The following is an 18,336-nucleotide window of genomic DNA, read 5'->3' as shown; positions in this document are numbered from 1 at the left end:
GCCATATTTTCCTCCTGTGGTCAGCTGATATTTTATCACTCTTCATCAAGATTCGATTCACATTTATTGCTTCACATGAACTGGTTCTAATCAGCACAGAGACAGCAGTGAATGGTGCAGATGCTCAACAACAGGACAAGTATATCAGTATCTCTAATTTAAGAGTGAAGCTCTGACAGGAACCTCTGCGGCTGTTCAGAAGAACTAATCAACTCTCAAATTATTTACAAAAGTATGTTTATTTATTTTCACATCCTTCTGAAAGCAATAGCGCCAGATGCTAATGTTGCTGCTTCAAGCCAAGATGCAAGAGTCTAAAGCGGATGATGGAGAGAACAGTCGATTCAGTCCGCCGGACACACAGCTGAACAGAAGACACTTCTGGAGTGACTGTCTTACACCTGGAACCAATGAAACACAAATGAGTTTTATTGTTTACATTCATAACTCTTAGAACAGGTGAGAAAAGATCCAGTTTCTCATTTAAAGGTGTAAATTATGAAGTGACTTACTTTTTCATGTAAAGAGCTCCAGGAAACTACATGGAGTTCAATATTCTCATAACATGGTTGTAATTTACCGTCGGTATTTCTCCTGGATGTTTCCGTCTCAGGTCCTTCATCTCATCCTGAGCTCTTGTTTTTGGTGGATTTTTCATCAGACGTAAAGAGATCTTCTGAAGAGAAGACACTTCTGGAGTGGCTGTGACCGGTTTTACAGCTGGAACAAAAAACAGAAATAAGGGTGCTAAATTCATTACACTTAGAACAGTGAGATTTTTAAATTCCTCTTAAATAGTTTTTGGCTCATGACTCAGTACCTAAAACCATTTGTGCTGAACAATCCTGCTCAGATCAAGCCGATGCTCTGGATTCTGCTGCAGAAGAGAGCAGATCAAATCACAGCAATCTGTGAGAAAGATGGAGAGACGTCTGATTATTACCACAAACTTTACATCCGCTCTACTTTCATTATTCTAAGCTGTGAGATCTTCAGGTCAGACACCGGGACAAATTCCTGCATTATCTATACAGACATCTCCTATAAAGACTATGAAGTTTTGCATTGGAATTGTATTTGAAGTAATAAACAAATCACCTTCTGTCAAGTCAGGTTTGTACCAGGAGTTCATATTGATCCTGTAGAAGTCGAAACTATCTGGAAAGTTTCCACACAGCATTCTGAACAAGAGGATCCCCAGAGACCAGACCGTCGCCGGCTTTCCATGAAACTCGCCCTCCATTCTGTACTCGGGAGGGCAGTACCTAACTGTGCCTGGAGGAAAGAGTGTTTGTCCGATGTGTAAGTCTCTATCACAGCATGTCTTCTCAGCATCCATTAGCATACGAGTGTTGAGTTAACTGATTCAGAAGTGTTTTGAGAACTAAAACACACCAGAGTAACTCGTGTAAGCAGATTCTGTCAGGAGATCGCCGCATCCAAAGTCAATGAGTTTGACATCGAGTTTCTTAAAGTTTATCAGCAGGTTCTCTAATTTGATGTCACCATGGTAAACTCCACGGCGACAGCACGCATCAGCGGCTAGTGTTGCCGACCACATGATGAGCCGCGCAAACCTCTCGTCAATGCTGCCGCCGTTGCGTCCCACGAAGTCAAACACATCCATGCAGTGCGAGAAACGCTCGAGGACCATGACGTAGAAGTCCTGCTGGTCCTGCCAGTCCAGCAGCTTGATAATGTCCATCGATGGACCTTTATTGGCCAGGATTGTCAGGGCGACTTCTTTGGGAAGGGGTTCGGGATGATCAGGCTGGAAGAAAGAAACATAATATGATGTCAGATGGTTTTAAATTGGGATTTAACTCAGTTTGTCTGCAGAAAAATCACTTATACTCACAATGCTGATACATTCCATGTGTTTCGTCTTCTGGATAAATTTCACTGCCACCTGATGGACAAAACAAAAAGCAATTAATGTGTGTAGAGATCATAGGCTATCATAATTTTCAAGCAAGAATTTAAATCCTAACAGGTCAAGAAGAGCCCTAAATGGTGAATATATGATACAGTAAGATGTCTTGCATAGGATATAAAGTGAGATATCAGAGGATTAGAAATAATTCAGATCAAAAACAATTCGCTAAAGTGAATTGAACTAGAAGTGGTAAGTAAAAAGAAAAAAAGTCAAACCTTCTGGCCATCCGCCAAACGAGTGCCTTCATAGACGGCCCCAAATCCACCTTGCCCCAGCTTACGGCCAATAACATATCGGTAGCAAATGTCGTCTGTTAAAAGATGAAGAGAAGAAGACGATGTTTAGTGGTGCTTTACAGATATTGTGAGATTATTGTTGGGGACTGTGGCAGGAAACTCACCCTCAGGTCTCATGTTCACTTGGTTACGGTCCAGCTGTATCGTCAGAGGAGACGTTTCACCTGCTGTCAGACGGACTGGAGCGTCGTGGACTTGAGTTTGAATCTCTTCTTGCACCAGAGGCTCAGCAGCGGGAAGGACTTCAGGATCATCGACAGGAGGTTCCTCGAGATCAATGACCTCTACAGATCTAGAGATGAACTGTGGAGACTTTTGATCTAAAGAGGAGAATATCAGCATAAAAAGTTAGCTAGTTTTATTAAGTTACCAGTTTTATTAACTGGTAAAAAAAAAAAAAAAAAAAAGACTGATTATTGGAAACAGAGATTCTTTGATATTAAAGTAAATTACTAATTTTAATATTGATTTTTAAGTCCAAAGTATAATTTTAGGGAATTAATTAATTGAATTAATTTATAACAGAAGGCAAGTTAAAAGGTCTGTTTAAAACCATCCTATAGGGGCAGAAATGTTCTCGTTACTCATTTAGGTGTAAATTATGAAGTGACTTTTTCATGTAGGATATTAAATATTCTCATAACATGTTTGTCATTTACCGTCGGTACTTCTGGATGTTTCCGTCTCTTGATCCTTCATCATCTCACCCTGATCTGAGCTCTTGTTTTCGGTGGATTCTTTCTTCCATCTGAAAGAGAGACTCTTAAAGAAGCCCACTTTCTTTTTCTTCCTCTTCAGAAGAGTGATGGGAAGCTGGTCTCCCTCTCCCTCAGGCTTCTTCTCGTCAGGCCGATGAGGAAGATGTTTCTCCGCCGTGCTGCTGCTGCTGCTGGGGTTTGAGGGTTTGCGGTCACGGTGATGGAGGTCGTGAACCTGCTCGCTATCCGTGAACGGTTGTACTCGTGAACTTCTCTGTCCCATGATGAATCGCTGTTGTGTATCAATCACACTAAAGCTACAAACTCAGTAAATGAGTAAAGTGTCGGAGAGCTGACGTTCTAAAAATAATCGAACTCTTTAAGACGTCATAATCGCTCAGCCGCAACTTAGCTGAGGGAAAAAATGTCTGTTGTGTAATGTTAAATATTAGGCTATTTTAAATTGTATGTCATCCTCATGAATCTGAATAGCATGACTGTTCAGTTCATTTAAAAAGATGAACCATTTAATAATGTTCACAGTTAATCAAATGCCTAATACAGCTAAAATATGTTTAAACACCGTTTTGTTGTTGTACAAACAACAGTGATGTTTGTTAGAAATAATATTGTCTGTTAAACAAATTTTGTTGAAAATATTAACATTTGAAGTGAACACAGTTTTATAAAATTACAAAGGCCTATGCTATTACAAAGTGAATATATTTATTTTGCTATTTTATATAGGCCTATTTTCAAAGACACGTGAAGCAGCTCTCGAGTCGCACGTCCATTTTCTCAAGCAGAGAAAAAATATCACGGAGCAAAGAGGACACAGACAATGCGCTAAATCACAAAAAGCCTCAGCTTTCTAATTTGTTAAGGTTTTTTTATTTTACGATATTTAAACAATAAATATAGTTTTGGCGCTTTCAATTATGCGTGACAGATGATGATCGCTGTACCCTCAGATCAAATGAAGCGGGAGCGCGCTTGAACCGATCATCTCCAGGCCTAACGTTACTTTTTACTAGTTTTTACAGCACAAAATAAACATAATTATGAACATCAGAATAATTTATGTTGAAAGAACCAGTACAACTTACTGAAGTGTATGATGTCTCATGTAATCTCTCAGTGTTTCAACCGCGGATAAACAATGTCACGTAACCTTACAATTACCTTTAGAAAAGACATTCAGGTGCCATAAACTGCATTTAGCGAGAAACATGAACTTTTGAGAGGAGAATTTTTCAACAAAATGACTATTATACATATTCATTATTTTTACATTAAAAAGTTAGTATTATAACATTATTAGTATTATTAAAGTATTATTAGGCTATAAAACAGTTGATTGTTTCTGTTCATCCTTTCCGAGAGAGAGAGATAATCAAATGGTGTAAAGATGTTATGACATGCAGCTAATATTTAATTTAGCATGTCCATGAAACCTATTTTTTCTTACTTTTCCTCACCTCCATTCTCTCAATGTTCATTCATAATAATTTTTTATCTATTTATGTATTTATATTGACAGGTGGCTGCTGTAGATCTCTTGGTGTCTGGAGTGGGGGAGCTTGTGGATCCCTGGCTGCGTCCGAAATCACATACTTCCCTACTATGAAATAGGTGAAAAACAGTGATAAGAGTAGTATATGTCAGAATTCACAGTACTCATAATAGAGTAGGAAAAAGTATCCAGATGACTTACCACTACTTCCGCTGAGATTGTGAAGTGTGCATATGGACACTTTACTATCCCATGAGGCCACGGGAGAAGATTTGTGAATGGCAGTGAAGTGACATAACTGACACTGATAGGTCACTAATGACAACATGAATGTAACACGTCCAGAATACAATCATACTATATAGAACTTACTTTTTTAGCGTTCACAAAGTAAGTACTTGTTCAAAATAAGTCTCCACTCAAGAGAGAATGTGATTTTGGACGCGGCCCCTGAGAGAGGGGAACTTCTGAGTCAACGACTAACAAAGTAAGAATCTTTCCCGTTTTAAATAATACTGGGAGGGAGGGATGGTGTAGAAACAACTTTCACTCAGAATTTGCTAGTGAATTTCACAATTAGTTACAAAGGAACAGAAAGTAAGACATTGATTTATTGTGTTCTTTCTTTTGTATTTTTCCCTCTTTATCATCAATGCGAGATTTATCAGTGTTGACTTTTAATGTGGCACAGCTAGTAGTTCAAAATATTCTTGCCTTTCAGTTTGGTAATTTCTTTTTTATTTTATGCATGTAGTTACAGACAGCCATGTCAGAACTTAAAACTTAATGTATATATTGATTTAAAATTTTTATTTTTAATTAAACATGAAATTTTGAAGTATTTTCTTGTAAAACATACTCCAATTTTCAGTGTTTTATTCACGACTAAGAAAAAATATTTTTTACAGATAATACATGCTGTAAATAATGTTTCGAATGGGACAAATACATAATGGCCTGGTTTCACAGACAGGGTTTAGATTAAGCCAGGATTATACCTTAGTTCAGTTAGGACATTTAAGTAGCTTTTATAAACATACCTTAGAAAAAACATTACTGGTGTGCATCTTGAGACAAAACAATGGCACTGATTCAGTTAAAACAGCTCAAACATGCATTTTAGTCTGAGACTAGCTTAAGCCTTGTCTGTGAAACCGGTGGGAAATGAACACATTCACTTAAACTCTTATGCTGATTTGTAATGAATAATTAATTTTTGTAAATCTGAAAAGACCTTTCTGTATATTTTGTATGTTAGAATGTGATTGTGATTTTTTTACACAAATATGCAAATATGGCACCTAAAATGGGATGTGATGCTTCCAGATGATGCACACTTTCACAGATGTATTACTAGGTACTATTAACTCGCATCAATTATTGAATGTACTTCGTTATTTTTACTTTTATTGATGCCATTAGTGCAGTGGTTCCCAAACCTGTTCCTGGAGCCCCAACACTGCACATTTTGAACGTCTCCTTTGGCCCTGTCCCAAATGGCTCACTTCATGTGCACTTGACAAGACCACAGGGTGTCCTATTTGTCATTATAGGTTTCAGAACGGTGCGAGTGCCCCCTATACGCCCTCGATGTGCACTTCTAACCGACAGTCAAAGAGGGCATTACAGCACAAAAGTGTGACATCAGAGGAAGACCACGAGGGCTTTGCTTTTCATTTGGGACAGGGCCTTTATCTGACACTCACTTCAGGTCTTGGAGTCTCTACTAATGACCTGATGACCAGAATCAAGTGTGTTTGATTTTGGAAACATACAAAATGTGCAATGTTGGAGAAACTCCAGAAACAAAACTTTGTTTACGAAACATATTCATCTCCTCTATTATAGGAGCAGATATTAGTGAACAGCCTCCTCAAAGTTTGTGAAAAATCTATTTATTATTATTTATGACCAATACTGCAAAATCATCAATCAGATTTAACATCTGCAAAATAAAATCATTCTCTTAATCTTTTATAAAAGATTTTTTTAAAGAATTAAATAAGAAATAGGTCAATGTAACATTTTTAATTCCGGTTTAAGCTTTAATTTAAAGAGTGCAATATGTCATTTTTCCCTCTTTTCCCATCTTTTTTTATTTATCAATTATGATTAATTACATGTTGCCTGCAAAACAATGTATTTCATTATGTGAATATGAAATGTAAAATATAAAAATTTACACAAGTTGAAGACACTGTATGGTCACATCATGTCTGATAACTTTCTTTTCTTTTTTGACTTGACAGTAGATCTCTGTGAAGCTCTGACAGGAACCTCTGCGGCTGTTCAGAAGAACTAATCAACTCTCAAATTATTTACAAAAGTATGTTTATTTATTTTCACATCCTTCTGAAAGCAATAGCGCCAGATGCTAATGTTGCTGCTTCAAGCCAAGATGCAAGAGTCTAAAGCGGATGATGGAGAGAACAGTTGATTCAGTCCGCCGGACACACAGCTGAACAGAAGACACTTCTGGAGTGACTGTCTTACACCTGGAACCAATGAAACACAAATGAGTTTTATTGTATAAATTCATAACTCTTAGAACAGGTGAGAAAAGATCCAGTTTCTCATTTAAAGGTGTAAATTATGAAGTGACTTACTTTTTCATGCAAGGAGCTCCAGGAAACTACATGGAGTTCAATATTCTCATAACATGGTTGTAATTTACCGTCGGTACTTCTCCTGGATGTTTCCGTCTCAGGTCCTTCATCTCATCCTGAGCTCTTGTTTTTGGTGGATTTTTCATCAGACGTAAAGAGATCTTCTGAAGAGAAGACACTTCTGGAGTGGCTGTGACCGGTTTTACAGCTGGAACAAAAAACAGAAATAAGGGTGCTAAATTCATTACACTTAGAACAGTGAGATTTTTAAATTCCTCTTAAATAGTTTTTGGCTCATGACTCAGTACCTAAAACCATTTGTGCTGAACAATCCTGCTCAGATCAAGCCGATGCTCTGGATTCTGCTGCAGAAGAGAGCAGATCAAATCACAGCAATCTGTGAGAAAGATGGAGAGACGTCTGATTATTACCACAAACTTTACATCCGCTCTACTTTCATTATTCTAAGCTGTGAGATCTTCAGGTCAGACACCGGGACAAATTCCTGCATTATCTATACAGACATCTCCTATACAGCCTATGAAGTTTTGCATTGGAATTGTATTTGAAGTAATAAACAAATCACCTTCTGTCAAGTCAGGTTTGTACCAGGAGTTCATATTGATCCTGTAGAAGTCGAAACTATCTGGAAAGTTTCCACACAGCATTCTGAACAAGAGGATCCCCAGAGACCAGACCGTCGCCGGCTTTCCATGAAACTCGCCCTCCATTCTGTACTCGGGAGGGCAGTACCTAACTGTGCCTGGAGGAAAGAGTGTTTGTCCGATGTATAAGTGTCTATCACAGCATGTCTTCTCAGCATCCATTAGCATACGAGTGTTGAGTTAACTGATTCACAAGAGTTTTGAGAACTAAAACACACCAGAGTAACTCGTGTAAGCAGATTCTGTCAGGAGATCGCCACATCCAAAGTCAATGAGTTTGACATCGAGTTTCTTAAAGTTTATCAGCAGGTTCTCTAATTTGATGTCGCCATGGTAAACTCCACGGCGACAGCACGCATCAGCGGCTAGTGTTGCCGACCACATGATGAGCCGCGCAAACCTCTCGTCAATGCTGCCGCCGTGGCGTCCCACAAAGTCAAACACATCCATGCAGTGCGAGAAACGCTCGAGGACCATGACGTAGAAGTCCTGCTGGTCCTGCCAGTCCAGCAGCTTGATAATGTCCATCGATGGACCTTTATTGGCCAGGATTGTCAGGGCGACTTCTTTGGGAAGGGGTTCGGGATGATCAGGCTGGAAGAAAGAAACATAATATGATGTCAGATGGTTTTAAATAGGGATTTAACTCAGTTTGTCTGCTGAAAAATCACTTATACTCACAATGCTGATACATTCCATGTGTTTTGTCTTTTGGATAAATTTCACTGCCACCTGATGGACAAAACAAAAAGCAATTAATGTGTGTAGAGATCATATCATAAATTTCAAGCAAGAATTTAAATCCTAACAGGTCAATAAGAGCCCTAAATAGTGAATATATGATTGTGCAAAAGGCCCCTTAATAATAAGATGATGCTAAAGCAATGTAGCACTATTTAGTTGGGACTCTTATTATGAACTCTGTAGGGAGTGACCGGAAGAGCAGCTTTCTCTTCCGCTCAGTGCGAATGGCAGATTGCATCAGCCGCTGCTAGTAATCAGGTTCACCGCAATCACGAACAGCTGAAGACACGTTACAGAAGCATTATTGCCTTTCAGGTGGATGTATCTTGTGTCTAGGTGTGCGTCCTATAAAGAGTGAGTGTTATTCCGTAATGTTCACTGATTGATGCTCGTTATCAGTAATGACGCAGTTAACAGTTCTGACGATGTTGATTAATCCGTAACAGCTCTTATATCTTATCTGTCGATCTTCCAAGTTTAGAGTTATAATGTTTAGACTGTTATAGTAAATAATGTAGATAAATAGTGAAAGTAAATATGATGGAAGATGTTATATCCAGTGTTTATGTATCATTGTTATGAGGGGAGCAGCCTATAGTCAGTATGTGAATGATGATTTGTAATGATGTTGCTGTTATTGAGTATTGCTTTTGTGTGTTGCAGAGAAACCACACACACACACATTCAAGCCTCTACATCCTTTACTACGAGCACGCCAAACATGTCTATGCCAGCTAATGGTTATTCAGCCCATTTATGAGCCAAACCCACGTCAGTTGATGCAGGGCCTAGTGACTACTCCAGGTCTCAGCTAGGTGTGCTTAACATGCTCACATCGTGTCATTGTCCACCAAGCCTTGCATGTGCAACAGCAATCGTCTTCATGCTCAAACACAGTTAAGGAACTCCATTCCCTCTGGAGGCTGCTCTCATCAGTCTACTGCACTATTGATCTTAAGTTTCTTGCTTGTTAAAGTTTATGTAAAGGCTGTCTCCTCCTCTCATGCTAATTCTGCATACCAGTGAGAATAAATCCAGTTCAAACTGATACTTCACCCTGTGGTGTTCTGACCGACACACCTGGTTCACTGCGATCCAACTAGCCCTAGCAGCTTCAGGTAGTTCTTCGCTACATTTGTGGTCCTTCGAGCCGGATCGCAGCTGTGCTGGGAGCATGCAACGGAGTGATGAAGCATCGTGGGCCCCATCCACTCGGCCCAGGCGGCAGTTAAGGCAGCCATCATATTTGAGAGACTATGAGGTCAGTGTAGCACGACCGAAGATACATGACTCGCATGTCAGCCCGCTACCACATGCGCCAACCAGGGAAGAGTGGAGTTCACAGCCTCATGTAAAGTGGAGTAGACTCCCCAATGCACGGGATGATTATTCCATGAGCTCTGGGGAGAGCATTAACAACACGAGCCTAGGATGGCTACATGCCCCTATGCCCTACACGGAGGATGAACCGAGCGGGTTACACAGAGAGAGCCTGGAGTACAGTTTAGCCTCACCTCATGGTACTAGAAGGGAGTCGGGTGAGTTAACAACCTCGGCCAGAGTGCTAGAAGCAGCGCAGCGGGATCCGTCTTCAGAGCGATGGCCAGTGCCACCCCTTCCATTACCAGGTGACTCATTAGCATTAGAGGAAGAGGAGTATGATGAGGGACTTCCCCCTCCACCATGGCCTTCGTTTGATTACCCTCCATCATCTGCGGTTGCGGAGGATCAGCGTGTGGTCACCGCTATAGACAGAATGATGAGCGAGTTACAATTGATGAGGGACAATGTGACTTCCAATGTCACAGCCCATACTCGGCTACATTCTACCCCTCGTAGCTTGAACAGCCCTCAACCTACACGAGGTCCTGAACATCACAACGTCCGGTCCTACACCCGGGGGCTAGAACCCTACATGCCCATCTCCAGTCCGCAGCCCAGAATGTATCGCACAGATGCGGGATCTTCAACTCAGTACCCAGCCAGGCCTGATACAAGTCAATCACACCCTGCTCGAGGCAGACAGTTCTCCCCAGCATCGGTGACTCTGGGAGGAGGAGACTACAGGGGCCCCGCGCCGAAAATTCCTCTTTTCGTCCATAAGGATCCGATGGAGTTCTCTCGGCTGAAACTAGCCCTAGCCAATCTGTTACCCATTGACGCTTCAGAGCTTTTTAAGTATCAGATTCTGGTGGATCATGTGAAACTTGAGGAGGCCTGTCTCATTGCCGACTCCTTTATTAACTCGCCTAGGCCATACACTGACACCATGGCAGCCATGACCGAGAAGTTCGGCCAGCCGCACCATGTAGCATTGCAGAGGATCGCTGCAGTGATGGATTCATCTGAGATCAGAAGAGGAGATGTAGCTGCCTTTGAGAGGTTCTCCCTGCATGTACAGTCACTTGTGGGTATGTTACAGACACTGGGCCCAGATGGAGAAGTCGAGCTGAAATGTGGCTCACATGTGGCACGACTCCTCACCAAGCTTCCGACAGAGATGAGAGCGAACTTCAGACGTCAGATGTTCCATCGTCCCGGACATACTCATACGCTGCTCGACCTGGCGGAGTGGCTCCGATACGAGTCGTGGTGCCAAGGTTACGACAACCCTTCAGACATCCGTATCCAAGGGCTGTCAGGACCTCGAACCGAGAAGCGACGGAGCAAGCCAGTAGCTACGGTGCTGCACGGAGCAGAGAGCTATACGTCCAACCGAAGATTGAGACAAGAGAGTCAGAACTCATCTGCGCCGAAATGGAAGAGCAAATCCAAACCCTACTGTCCATACTGTGAGGGCACAGAGCACTTCTTGAATAGTTGTCCAGTCATTCAGAGACTCACCAAAGAGGAGGTTGTTGAGTGGATCAGGGTTAATAAGAGATGTTGGAGATGCGGGAGAGCACATCAGGCAGCGCAATGTGACCTCAAGAAACTCTGCGAGGTGTGTCAAGGGAAGCATCTGAGAGTCTTGCATGATGCCAACGCACGCCCCAAGGCTGAGCCGCCGAAGGCTGAAAGCTGTCTGGTGAGCACTAGTACAGAAGTTCTCTACCTGGACAGACCATCGGCCCACTCTCGTGTTCTGCTGAAAGTCGTCAGAGTTCTCCTGCGCAACAGGGACAGGACATTAGACACTTATGCAGTTCTGGACGATGGTTCTGAGCGCACAATGCTTCTCCCCGAGGCTGTTGATAAGTTGGGTTTGGAGAAGAAGCCTGAGGACCTTGCTCTCCGCACGATTAGGCAGGAAGTTCAAACCCTGAAGGGAGCTGCTGTCTCATTTAAAATTTCATCCTCTACCAATCCTAAGCGAACATTCCGGATAGTGGAGGCCTTCACCTCTCAACGCTTGGGTCTAGCAGACCACTCATACCCCATCGCAAGCTTGAAGAGGAAGTACAAGCACCTGGCGGATCTTCCCCTTGAGGCATTCAATCACATTAAGCCGCTCGTGTTAATTGGCGCTGACTACCCCCATCTACTCAACCCTATCGAGCCAGTGAAGATGGGGCCTCCTGGAGGTCCGGCCGCCATTCGCACAAGACTGGGATGGACTCTTCAAGGACCCGCACACCTTACACAATGGGCACCGAGCACCCAGCAGTGTCTCTTCACTAGTGTCTCACCCCAGATGACGGAGTTGATGCAGAACGTGGAGAAGCTTTGGAAGATGGACACACAGCCATACCAGAGCGTTAAACTGGCAATGAGGTCGAAGCAGGATAAAGAAGCAGTTAAGCTCCTAGAGGTCAAGACAAGGCGAGTACAGGTCGCAGGCGTCCACAGATATGCCACGCCTCTGCTACGGAAACGAGACATTCCCCCTCTTCAAGCTCCCAAGGAAGCCGTGCTACCCAGCCTCAGAAGTTTGGAGAGACGCTTGGCCAGGGACCCCCTACGAGCCGTTGAGTATTGTGCTGCGATCCACAAGTTGGTGGAGACAGGAGCAGTCAAGAAGATTGACCAAAGGGAAGCCTCAACCAAAGATGAGTCATGGTATATACCCCACCATTTGGTGAGCCATAACGGAAAGAGTCGTTTGGTGTTTAACTGCTCCTTCCAATTCCGAGGTCGTAGCCTCAATGATACCCTCCTTTCTGGACCGACATTGGGAGCCTCTCTCCTGGGCGTTTTACTGCGCTTCAGGGAACGTGCAGTAGCAGTCAGTGGTGACATCAAAGGCATGTTCCACCAGGTTCAGCTCTTACCAGAAGATCGGTCGCTCCTCAGGTTTATCTGGAGGGACATGAAGAGTGAAACCCCACCTGATGTCTTCGAGTGGCAGGTCTTACCATTTGGCACTGCGTGTTCACCGTGCTGCGCCACCTTCGCTCTCCAAATGCATGCGAGAGATCATGGGGGTCCAGGAGAAGGAGTCAGGCATTCAGTGGAGCACTGTTTCTACGTGGACAACTGTCTTCAGAGTGTGCACACAGCAGAGGAAGCTAAGGAACTGGTGGACCGGCTCAGGGAAGTGCTAGCATCTGGAGGGTTTGAGATCAGACAGTGGGCCTGCAACATACCTGATGTCCTCCGACACCTACCTGCAGAGGCGAGGTCCGACAGCATGGAGAGATGGCTTTCGCACGATGAACTCGGACTTTCAGAACCAGCCCTCGGACTCAGCTGGCATTGGGAGACCGACACCTTAGGCTACAAGAGCCGACCTCTGGAGTATGGACCACTTACCATGAGGAATGTTTACAAGGTGCTCGCCCGGCAATATGATCCCTTGGGATTTATTGCACCTTACACGACCCGTGCAAAGATGATCGTCCAGAACATGTGGGACAAACCACGTGACTGGGATGACCCACTGATCCCTCAAGATCTGCAGAAAGCATGGAAGGAGTGGGAATCAGAGTTACACCTGCTGCCACGTGTCTCATTATCCCGGCATTATGCTTCGACTCAAACCGATCAGATGGTTGCTTCCAGACAGATCCACGTGTTTAGTGACGCCTCTGAAAGGGCCTACGGAGCAGTCTCTTATCTGAGGACAGAAGATACTGAAGGACAGGTTTACCTGGCATTCCTGGCGGCTAGATCCAGGGTAGCACCCCGGCGACAGCATTCCATTCCGCGCCTAGAGCTCTGTGGTGCCTTGACCGCTGCCCAATTGGCGAAGACACTCGAGAGAGAACTGACCTTGAAGACGGATCAGACAATCCTTTGGAGTGATTCAACAACAGTGTTAACCTGGTTGCAGTCAGAATCATGCCGCTTCAAGGTGTTCGTGGGTACTCGAGTCTCCGAGATCCAGGAGTTGACAGGAGGGAGTACCTGGCGCTATGTTGATTCTGCGCAGAACCCAGCAGATGATGTGACCCGTGGGAAAACCCTGGCAGAATTGGCTATGCCGAACCGCTGGAGCCAAGGGCCATCCTTCCTTCACAAGGGACCTGCTGAATGGCCACCCTCACCGGGAAAGGCACCAGAAGAGGACATCACGGAGTACAAGAAGTCTGCTTCATGTGGGGTGATATCTAGAGCAGACAGACAGAAGACCCACCTGGGCCAGTCATACGAGTCCTGGAAGGATATGGTTGAGTCCGTGGCGCAGGAGGTACATGGGGCGGCAGACCGAGATAAGCCCTTGATAGCGGCTAACTACCGGCAGGCAGAGATGACTATCTTCCGTAGAGTTCAGGCTGAGTGCTTTCCGGAGGAGTTACGTCACCTAAAGGCAGGGAAAGCGGTACTTCGAAGTAGTCGTCTCCTAACCCTGTCCCCGGAGCTGGACCCCGACGAGGGAATCATACGAGTCGGAGGAAGACTCCGACGTGCCGAATGGTTAGACCCTGCATTCAAACATCCTGTTGTCCTGGACCCCTTGCATCCAGCGACAAAACTCCTTATCCAGGACTACGATGCTCGTCTTTGTCATCCGGGTCCTGAGCGAGTATTCGCCGAGATGCGCCGGGTCTTCTGGATTCTCCGTGGTAGGGAAGCAGTTCGGAGGGTGCAACACCAGTGCAAGGAGTGTCGAAGATGGAAGTCTAAGCCGTTGGTCCCGAGGATGGCCGACCTACCAGTGGCACGTCTACGCTTATACAAACCGCCGTTCTACTCCACTGGCGTCGACTGCTTCGGACCTTTCCAGGTCAAAATAGGACGACGCTCAGAGAAGAGATGGGGCATTATCTATAAGTGTCTTACCACCAGGGCGGTGCATCTAGACATCCTACACAGTATGGACGCTGACTCGTTCCTGATGAGTCTCAGGCGGTTCATTGCTCGTAGAGGCACTCCAGCTGAACTCTATTCCGACCAGGGTACGAACTTTAAGGCAGGAGAGAAGGAGCTCCGTGAGTCTTTTAACAACATGTCTTCCGACCTCCAACGGCTCCTTTCCGAGCAGAAGATTGACTTCCACTTCAATCCACCTGCAGCTCCTCACTTCGGGGGAACCTGGGAGAGGGAGATCAAGTCAGTTAAGGCTGCACTGTATACGGTCTTAGGAGTTCAGCCTATCTTTGAGGAGGTACTACATACTACCTTACTGGAGGTTGAGGCAATACTGAATACCAAACCTTTGGGCTATACCTCATCCAGTGTTGCTGACTTGGATGCCGTGACTCCTAATGTCCTCTTGATGGGGCGGCTTGATGGAGCACTACCTTCAGTTGTCTACCCTAAGAGCGAGGGACTAAGCCGGCGGAGATGGCGACACTGCCAAGTTATAGCAGATCACTTCTGGTCAAGGTTCATCAGGTGCTACCTGCCAACCCTCCAATGCAGGCAGAAGTGGCATGGTGTCCCAGCAGATCTGACAGTGGATTCAGTGGTCCTGTTGATGGACCCCCAGTTCCCCAGGGCACTTTGGCCAATTGGCAGAGTAGTTAAAGTATATCCGAGTGCAGATGGTCATGTGCGATCCGTGGACGTGCAAGTCAAAGACAAAGTGTATACTCGGCCAGTTGCCCGGCTTATTGCTCTTCCAGTCATTCCAGATACTGAGGAGGATGAGGAATGCCCCTCTACGGTCCAAACTTAAGATGGGCCTTTTACGTGAGCAAATTGCACGCAATTTGGGGGCGGCTGTGCAAAAGGCCCCTTAATAATAAGATGATGCTAAAGCAATGTAGCACTATTTAGTTGGGACTCTTATTATGAACTCTGTAGGGAGTGACCGGAAGAGCAGCTTTCTCTTCCGCTCAGTGCGAATGGCAGATTGCATCAGCCGCTGCTAGTAATCAGGTTCACCGCAATCACGAACAGCTGAAGACACGTTACAGAAGCATTATTGCCTTTCAGGTGGATGTATCTTGTGTCTAGGTGTGCGTCCTATAAAGAGTGAGTGTTATTCCGTAATGTTCACTGATTGATGCTCGTTATCAGTAATGACGCAGTTAACAGTTCTGACGATGTTGATTAATCCGTAACAGCTCTTATATCTTATCTGTCGATCTTCCAAGTTTAGAGTTATAATGTTTAGACTGTTATAGTAAATAATGTAGATAAATAGTGAAAGTAAATATGATGGAAGATGTTATATCCAGTGTTTATGTATCATTGTTATGAGGGGAGCAGCCTATAGTCAGTATGTGAATGATGATTTGTAATGATGTTGCTGTTATTGAGTATTGCTTTTGTGTGTTGCAGAGAAACCACACACACACACATTCAAGCCTCTACATCCTTTACTACGAGCACGCCAAACATGTCTATGCCAGCTAATGGTTATTCAGCCCATTTATGAGCCAAACCCACGTCAGTTGATGCAGGGCCTAGTGACTACTCCAGGTCTCAGCTAGGTGTGCTTAACATGCTCACATCGTGTCATTGTCCACCAAGCCTTGCATGTGCAACAGCAATCGTCTTCATGCTCAAACACAGTTAAGGAACTCCATTCCCTCTGGAGGCTGCTCTCATCAGTCTACTGCACTATTGATCTTAAGTTTCTTGCTTGTTAAAGTTTATGTAAAGGCTGTCTCCTCCTCTCATGCTAATTCTGCATACCAGTGAGAATAAATCCAGTTCAAACTGATACTTCACCCTGTGGTGTTCTGACCGACACACCTGGTTCACTGCGATCCAACTAGCCCTAGCAGCTTCAGGTAGTTCTTCGCTACAATGATACAGTAAGATGTCTTGCATAGGATATAAAGTGAGATATCAGAGGATTAGAAATAATTCAGATCAAAAACAATTCGCTAAACTAGAAGTGGTAAGTAAAAAGAAAAGAAGTCAAACCTTCTGGCCATCCGCCAAACGAGTGCCTTCATAGACGGCCCCAAATCCACCTTGCCCCAGCTTACGGCCAATTGCATATCGGCAGCAAATGTCGTCTGTTAAAAGATGAAGAGAAGAAGACGATGTTTAGTGGTGCTTTGCAGATATTGTGAGATTATTGTTGGGGACTGTGGCAGGAAACTCACCCTCAGGTCTCATGTTCACTTGGTTACGGTCCAGCTGTATCGTCAGAGGAGACGTTTCACCTTCTGTCAGACGGACTGGAGCGTCGTGGACTTGAGTTTGAAGCTCTTCTTGCACCAGAGGCTCAGCAGCGGGAAGGACTTCAGGATCATCGACAGGAGGTTCCTCGAGATCAATGACCTCTACAGATCTAGAGATGAACTGTGGAGACTTTTGATCTAAAGAAGAGAATATCAGCAAAAAAAGTTAGCTAGTTTTATTAAGTTACCAGTTTTATTAACTGTTATATAAAAAAAAAAGACTGGTTATTGGGAACAGCGATTCTTTGATATTAAAGCAAATTACTAATTTTAATATTGATTTTTAAGTCCAAAGTATAATTTTAGGGAATTAATTAATTGAATTAATTTTTAACAGAAGGAAAGTTAAAAGGTCTGTTTAAAACCATCCTATAGGGGCAGAAATGTCCCCGTTCTCATTTAGGTGTAAATTATTAAGTGACTTTTTCATGTAGGATATTAAATATTCTCATAACATGTTTGTCATTTACCGTCGGTACTTCTGGATGTTTCCGTCTCTTGATCCTTCATCATCTCACCCTGATCTGAGCTCTTGTTTTCGGTGGATTCTTTCTTCCATCTGAAAGAGAGACTCTTAAAGAAGCCCACTTTCTTTTTCTTCCTCTTCAGAAGAGTGATGGGAAGCTGGTCTCCCTCTCCCTCAGGCTTCTTCTCGTCAGGCCGATGAGGAAGATGTTTCTCCGCCGTGCTGCTGCTGCTGCTGCTGCTGGGGTTTGAGGGTTTGCGGTCACGGTGATGGAGGTCGTGAACCTGCTCGCTATCCGTGAACGGTTGTACTCGTGAACTTCTCTGTCCCATGATGAATCGCTGTTGTGTATCAATCACACTAAAGCAGCTACAAACTCAGTAAAGAGTGGAGAGTTGACGTTCTAAAAATAATTGAACTCTTTATGACGTCATAATCGCTCAGGCGTATTTAGCTGAGGGAAAAAATATATGTTGTGTAATGTTTCCTTTAAATATTAGGCTATATGAAATTTCACGGCATACACATGCTTATATAATTACATCTGAATCTAATGACTATTACTTTAAAAAGATGATCAATTGAACGGCACAGTTAATCAAACAAACCTACATAACGACTAAAATATTTGGAAAAATTGTATTATGTTGTAAATAGGCTATATAATGTTTGTTGGAAATACATTTTATTGAATATATTATTTGTTAAATAATTTGTTTTGAAAATATTCAGATTTGAAGTGAACACATCTTTAAGTGGATAGGCTATTTCAAAACGCGGCTACTGCTGTAGCAGAAAGAAAATAGTAGGCTATAAGCAAAACAAATCTTCCGTTGTGTATAGCCTACAATATAAATATGTTAATATTTATTAATCTATTTTACTTGTTTTTTAAAGACATGATCAAGTCAAAATCATAGCCTGTAATACGATATATAAAGTATCAAGGC

At 43.5% G+C, this 18,336-nt stretch overlaps 3 protein-coding genes and 2 long non-coding RNA genes across 6 annotated transcripts; 1 reads left to right on the top strand and 4 right to left on the bottom strand.

Annotated features, from left to right (window-relative positions):
- Window positions 1-195: 195 nt before the first annotated feature.
- Window positions 196-1,329, bottom strand: LOC143716438 (uncharacterized). The gene is made up of 4 exons (XR_013195996.1): window positions 1,099-1,329; window positions 821-909; window positions 513-720; window positions 196-401 (listed from the first exon to the last, which is right to left on the bottom strand). It is a non-coding gene; the product is annotated as an uncharacterized LOC143716438 (long non-coding RNA).
- Window positions 1,330-1,384: 55 nt separating this feature from the next.
- LOC143716517 (serine/threonine-protein kinase pim-1-like) lies at window positions 1,385-2,207 on the bottom strand. Its single transcript, XM_077209071.1, has 3 exons — window positions 2,152-2,207; window positions 1,859-1,909; window positions 1,385-1,771 (listed from the first exon to the last, which is right to left on the bottom strand). The coding sequence occupies exons 2-3, from the start codon at window positions 1,874-1,876 to the stop codon at window positions 1,385-1,387; spliced, it is 405 nt and encodes a 134-aa protein (XP_077065186.1). The 5' UTR covers window positions 1,877-1,909; window positions 2,152-2,207.
- A 70-nt stretch (window positions 2,208-2,277) lies between these two features.
- Window positions 2,278-3,213, bottom strand: LOC143716516 (uncharacterized). The gene is made up of 2 exons (XM_077209070.1): window positions 2,892-3,213; window positions 2,278-2,552 (listed from the first exon to the last, which is right to left on the bottom strand). The coding sequence occupies exons 1-2, from the start codon at window positions 3,211-3,213 to the stop codon at window positions 2,278-2,280; spliced, it is 597 nt and encodes a 198-aa protein (XP_077065185.1).
- Window positions 3,214-4,474: 1,261 nt separating this feature from the next.
- Window positions 4,475-7,774, top strand: LOC143716439 (uncharacterized). Of its 2 annotated transcripts, XR_013195998.1 has the most exons (5): window positions 4,475-4,930; window positions 6,693-6,996; window positions 7,151-7,281; window positions 7,391-7,533; window positions 7,651-7,774. It is a non-coding gene; the product is annotated as an uncharacterized LOC143716439 (long non-coding RNA). The 2 variants fall into 2 exon arrangements; XR_013195997.1 differs by having other exon boundaries at window positions 7,391-7,654.
- Window positions 7,775-7,921: 147 nt separating this feature from the next.
- LOC143716515 (hormonally up-regulated neu tumor-associated kinase homolog) lies at window positions 7,922-17,718 on the bottom strand. The gene is made up of 5 exons (XM_077209069.1): window positions 17,391-17,718; window positions 16,843-17,058; window positions 16,658-16,752; window positions 8,396-8,446; window positions 7,922-8,308 (listed from the first exon to the last, which is right to left on the bottom strand). The coding sequence occupies exons 1-5, from the start codon at window positions 17,716-17,718 to the stop codon at window positions 7,922-7,924; spliced, it is 1,077 nt and encodes a 358-aa protein (XP_077065184.1).
- Between the last annotated feature and the right edge of the window lie 618 nt (window positions 17,719-18,336).

This window comes from Siphateles boraxobius, unplaced genomic scaffold (genome assembly GCF_051911475.1).
Source record: "Siphateles boraxobius isolate OS27281-9 unplaced genomic scaffold, OSU_SipBor_1 6, whole genome shotgun sequence".
Classification (NCBI taxonomy): Eukaryota; Metazoa; Chordata; class Actinopteri; order Cypriniformes; family Leuciscidae; genus Siphateles; species Siphateles boraxobius.
The sequence above is the reverse complement of the archived record's forward strand: the minus strand, read 5'-3'. Positions and strand labels throughout refer to the sequence as shown.

What these genes read in the sequence shown, in the direction of transcription:
- LOC143716516 (XM_077209070.1), bottom strand. Translation starts at nt 3,213, where the DNA reads ATGGGACAGAGAAGTTCACGAGTACAACCGTTCACGGATAGCGAGCAG. An exon ending in AACATCCAGAAGTACCGACG is followed by an intron (nt 2,553 to 2,891) that starts GTAAATGACAAA and finishes TCTCCTCTTTAG; the next exon opens with ATCAAAAGTCTCCACAGTTC.
- LOC143716515 (XM_077209069.1), bottom strand. Translation starts at nt 17,718, where the DNA reads ATGGGACAGAGAAGTTCACGAGTACAACCGTTCACGGATAGCGAGCAG. An exon ending in AACATCCAGAAGTACCGACG is followed by an intron (nt 17,059 to 17,390) that starts GTAAATGACAAA and finishes TCTCTTCTTTAG; the next exon opens with ATCAAAAGTCTCCACAGTTC. An exon ending in ACATGGAATGTATCAGCATT is followed by an intron (nt 8,309 to 8,395) that starts GTGAGTATAAGT and finishes TCTTTCTTCCAG; the next exon opens with CCTGATCATCCCGAACCCCT.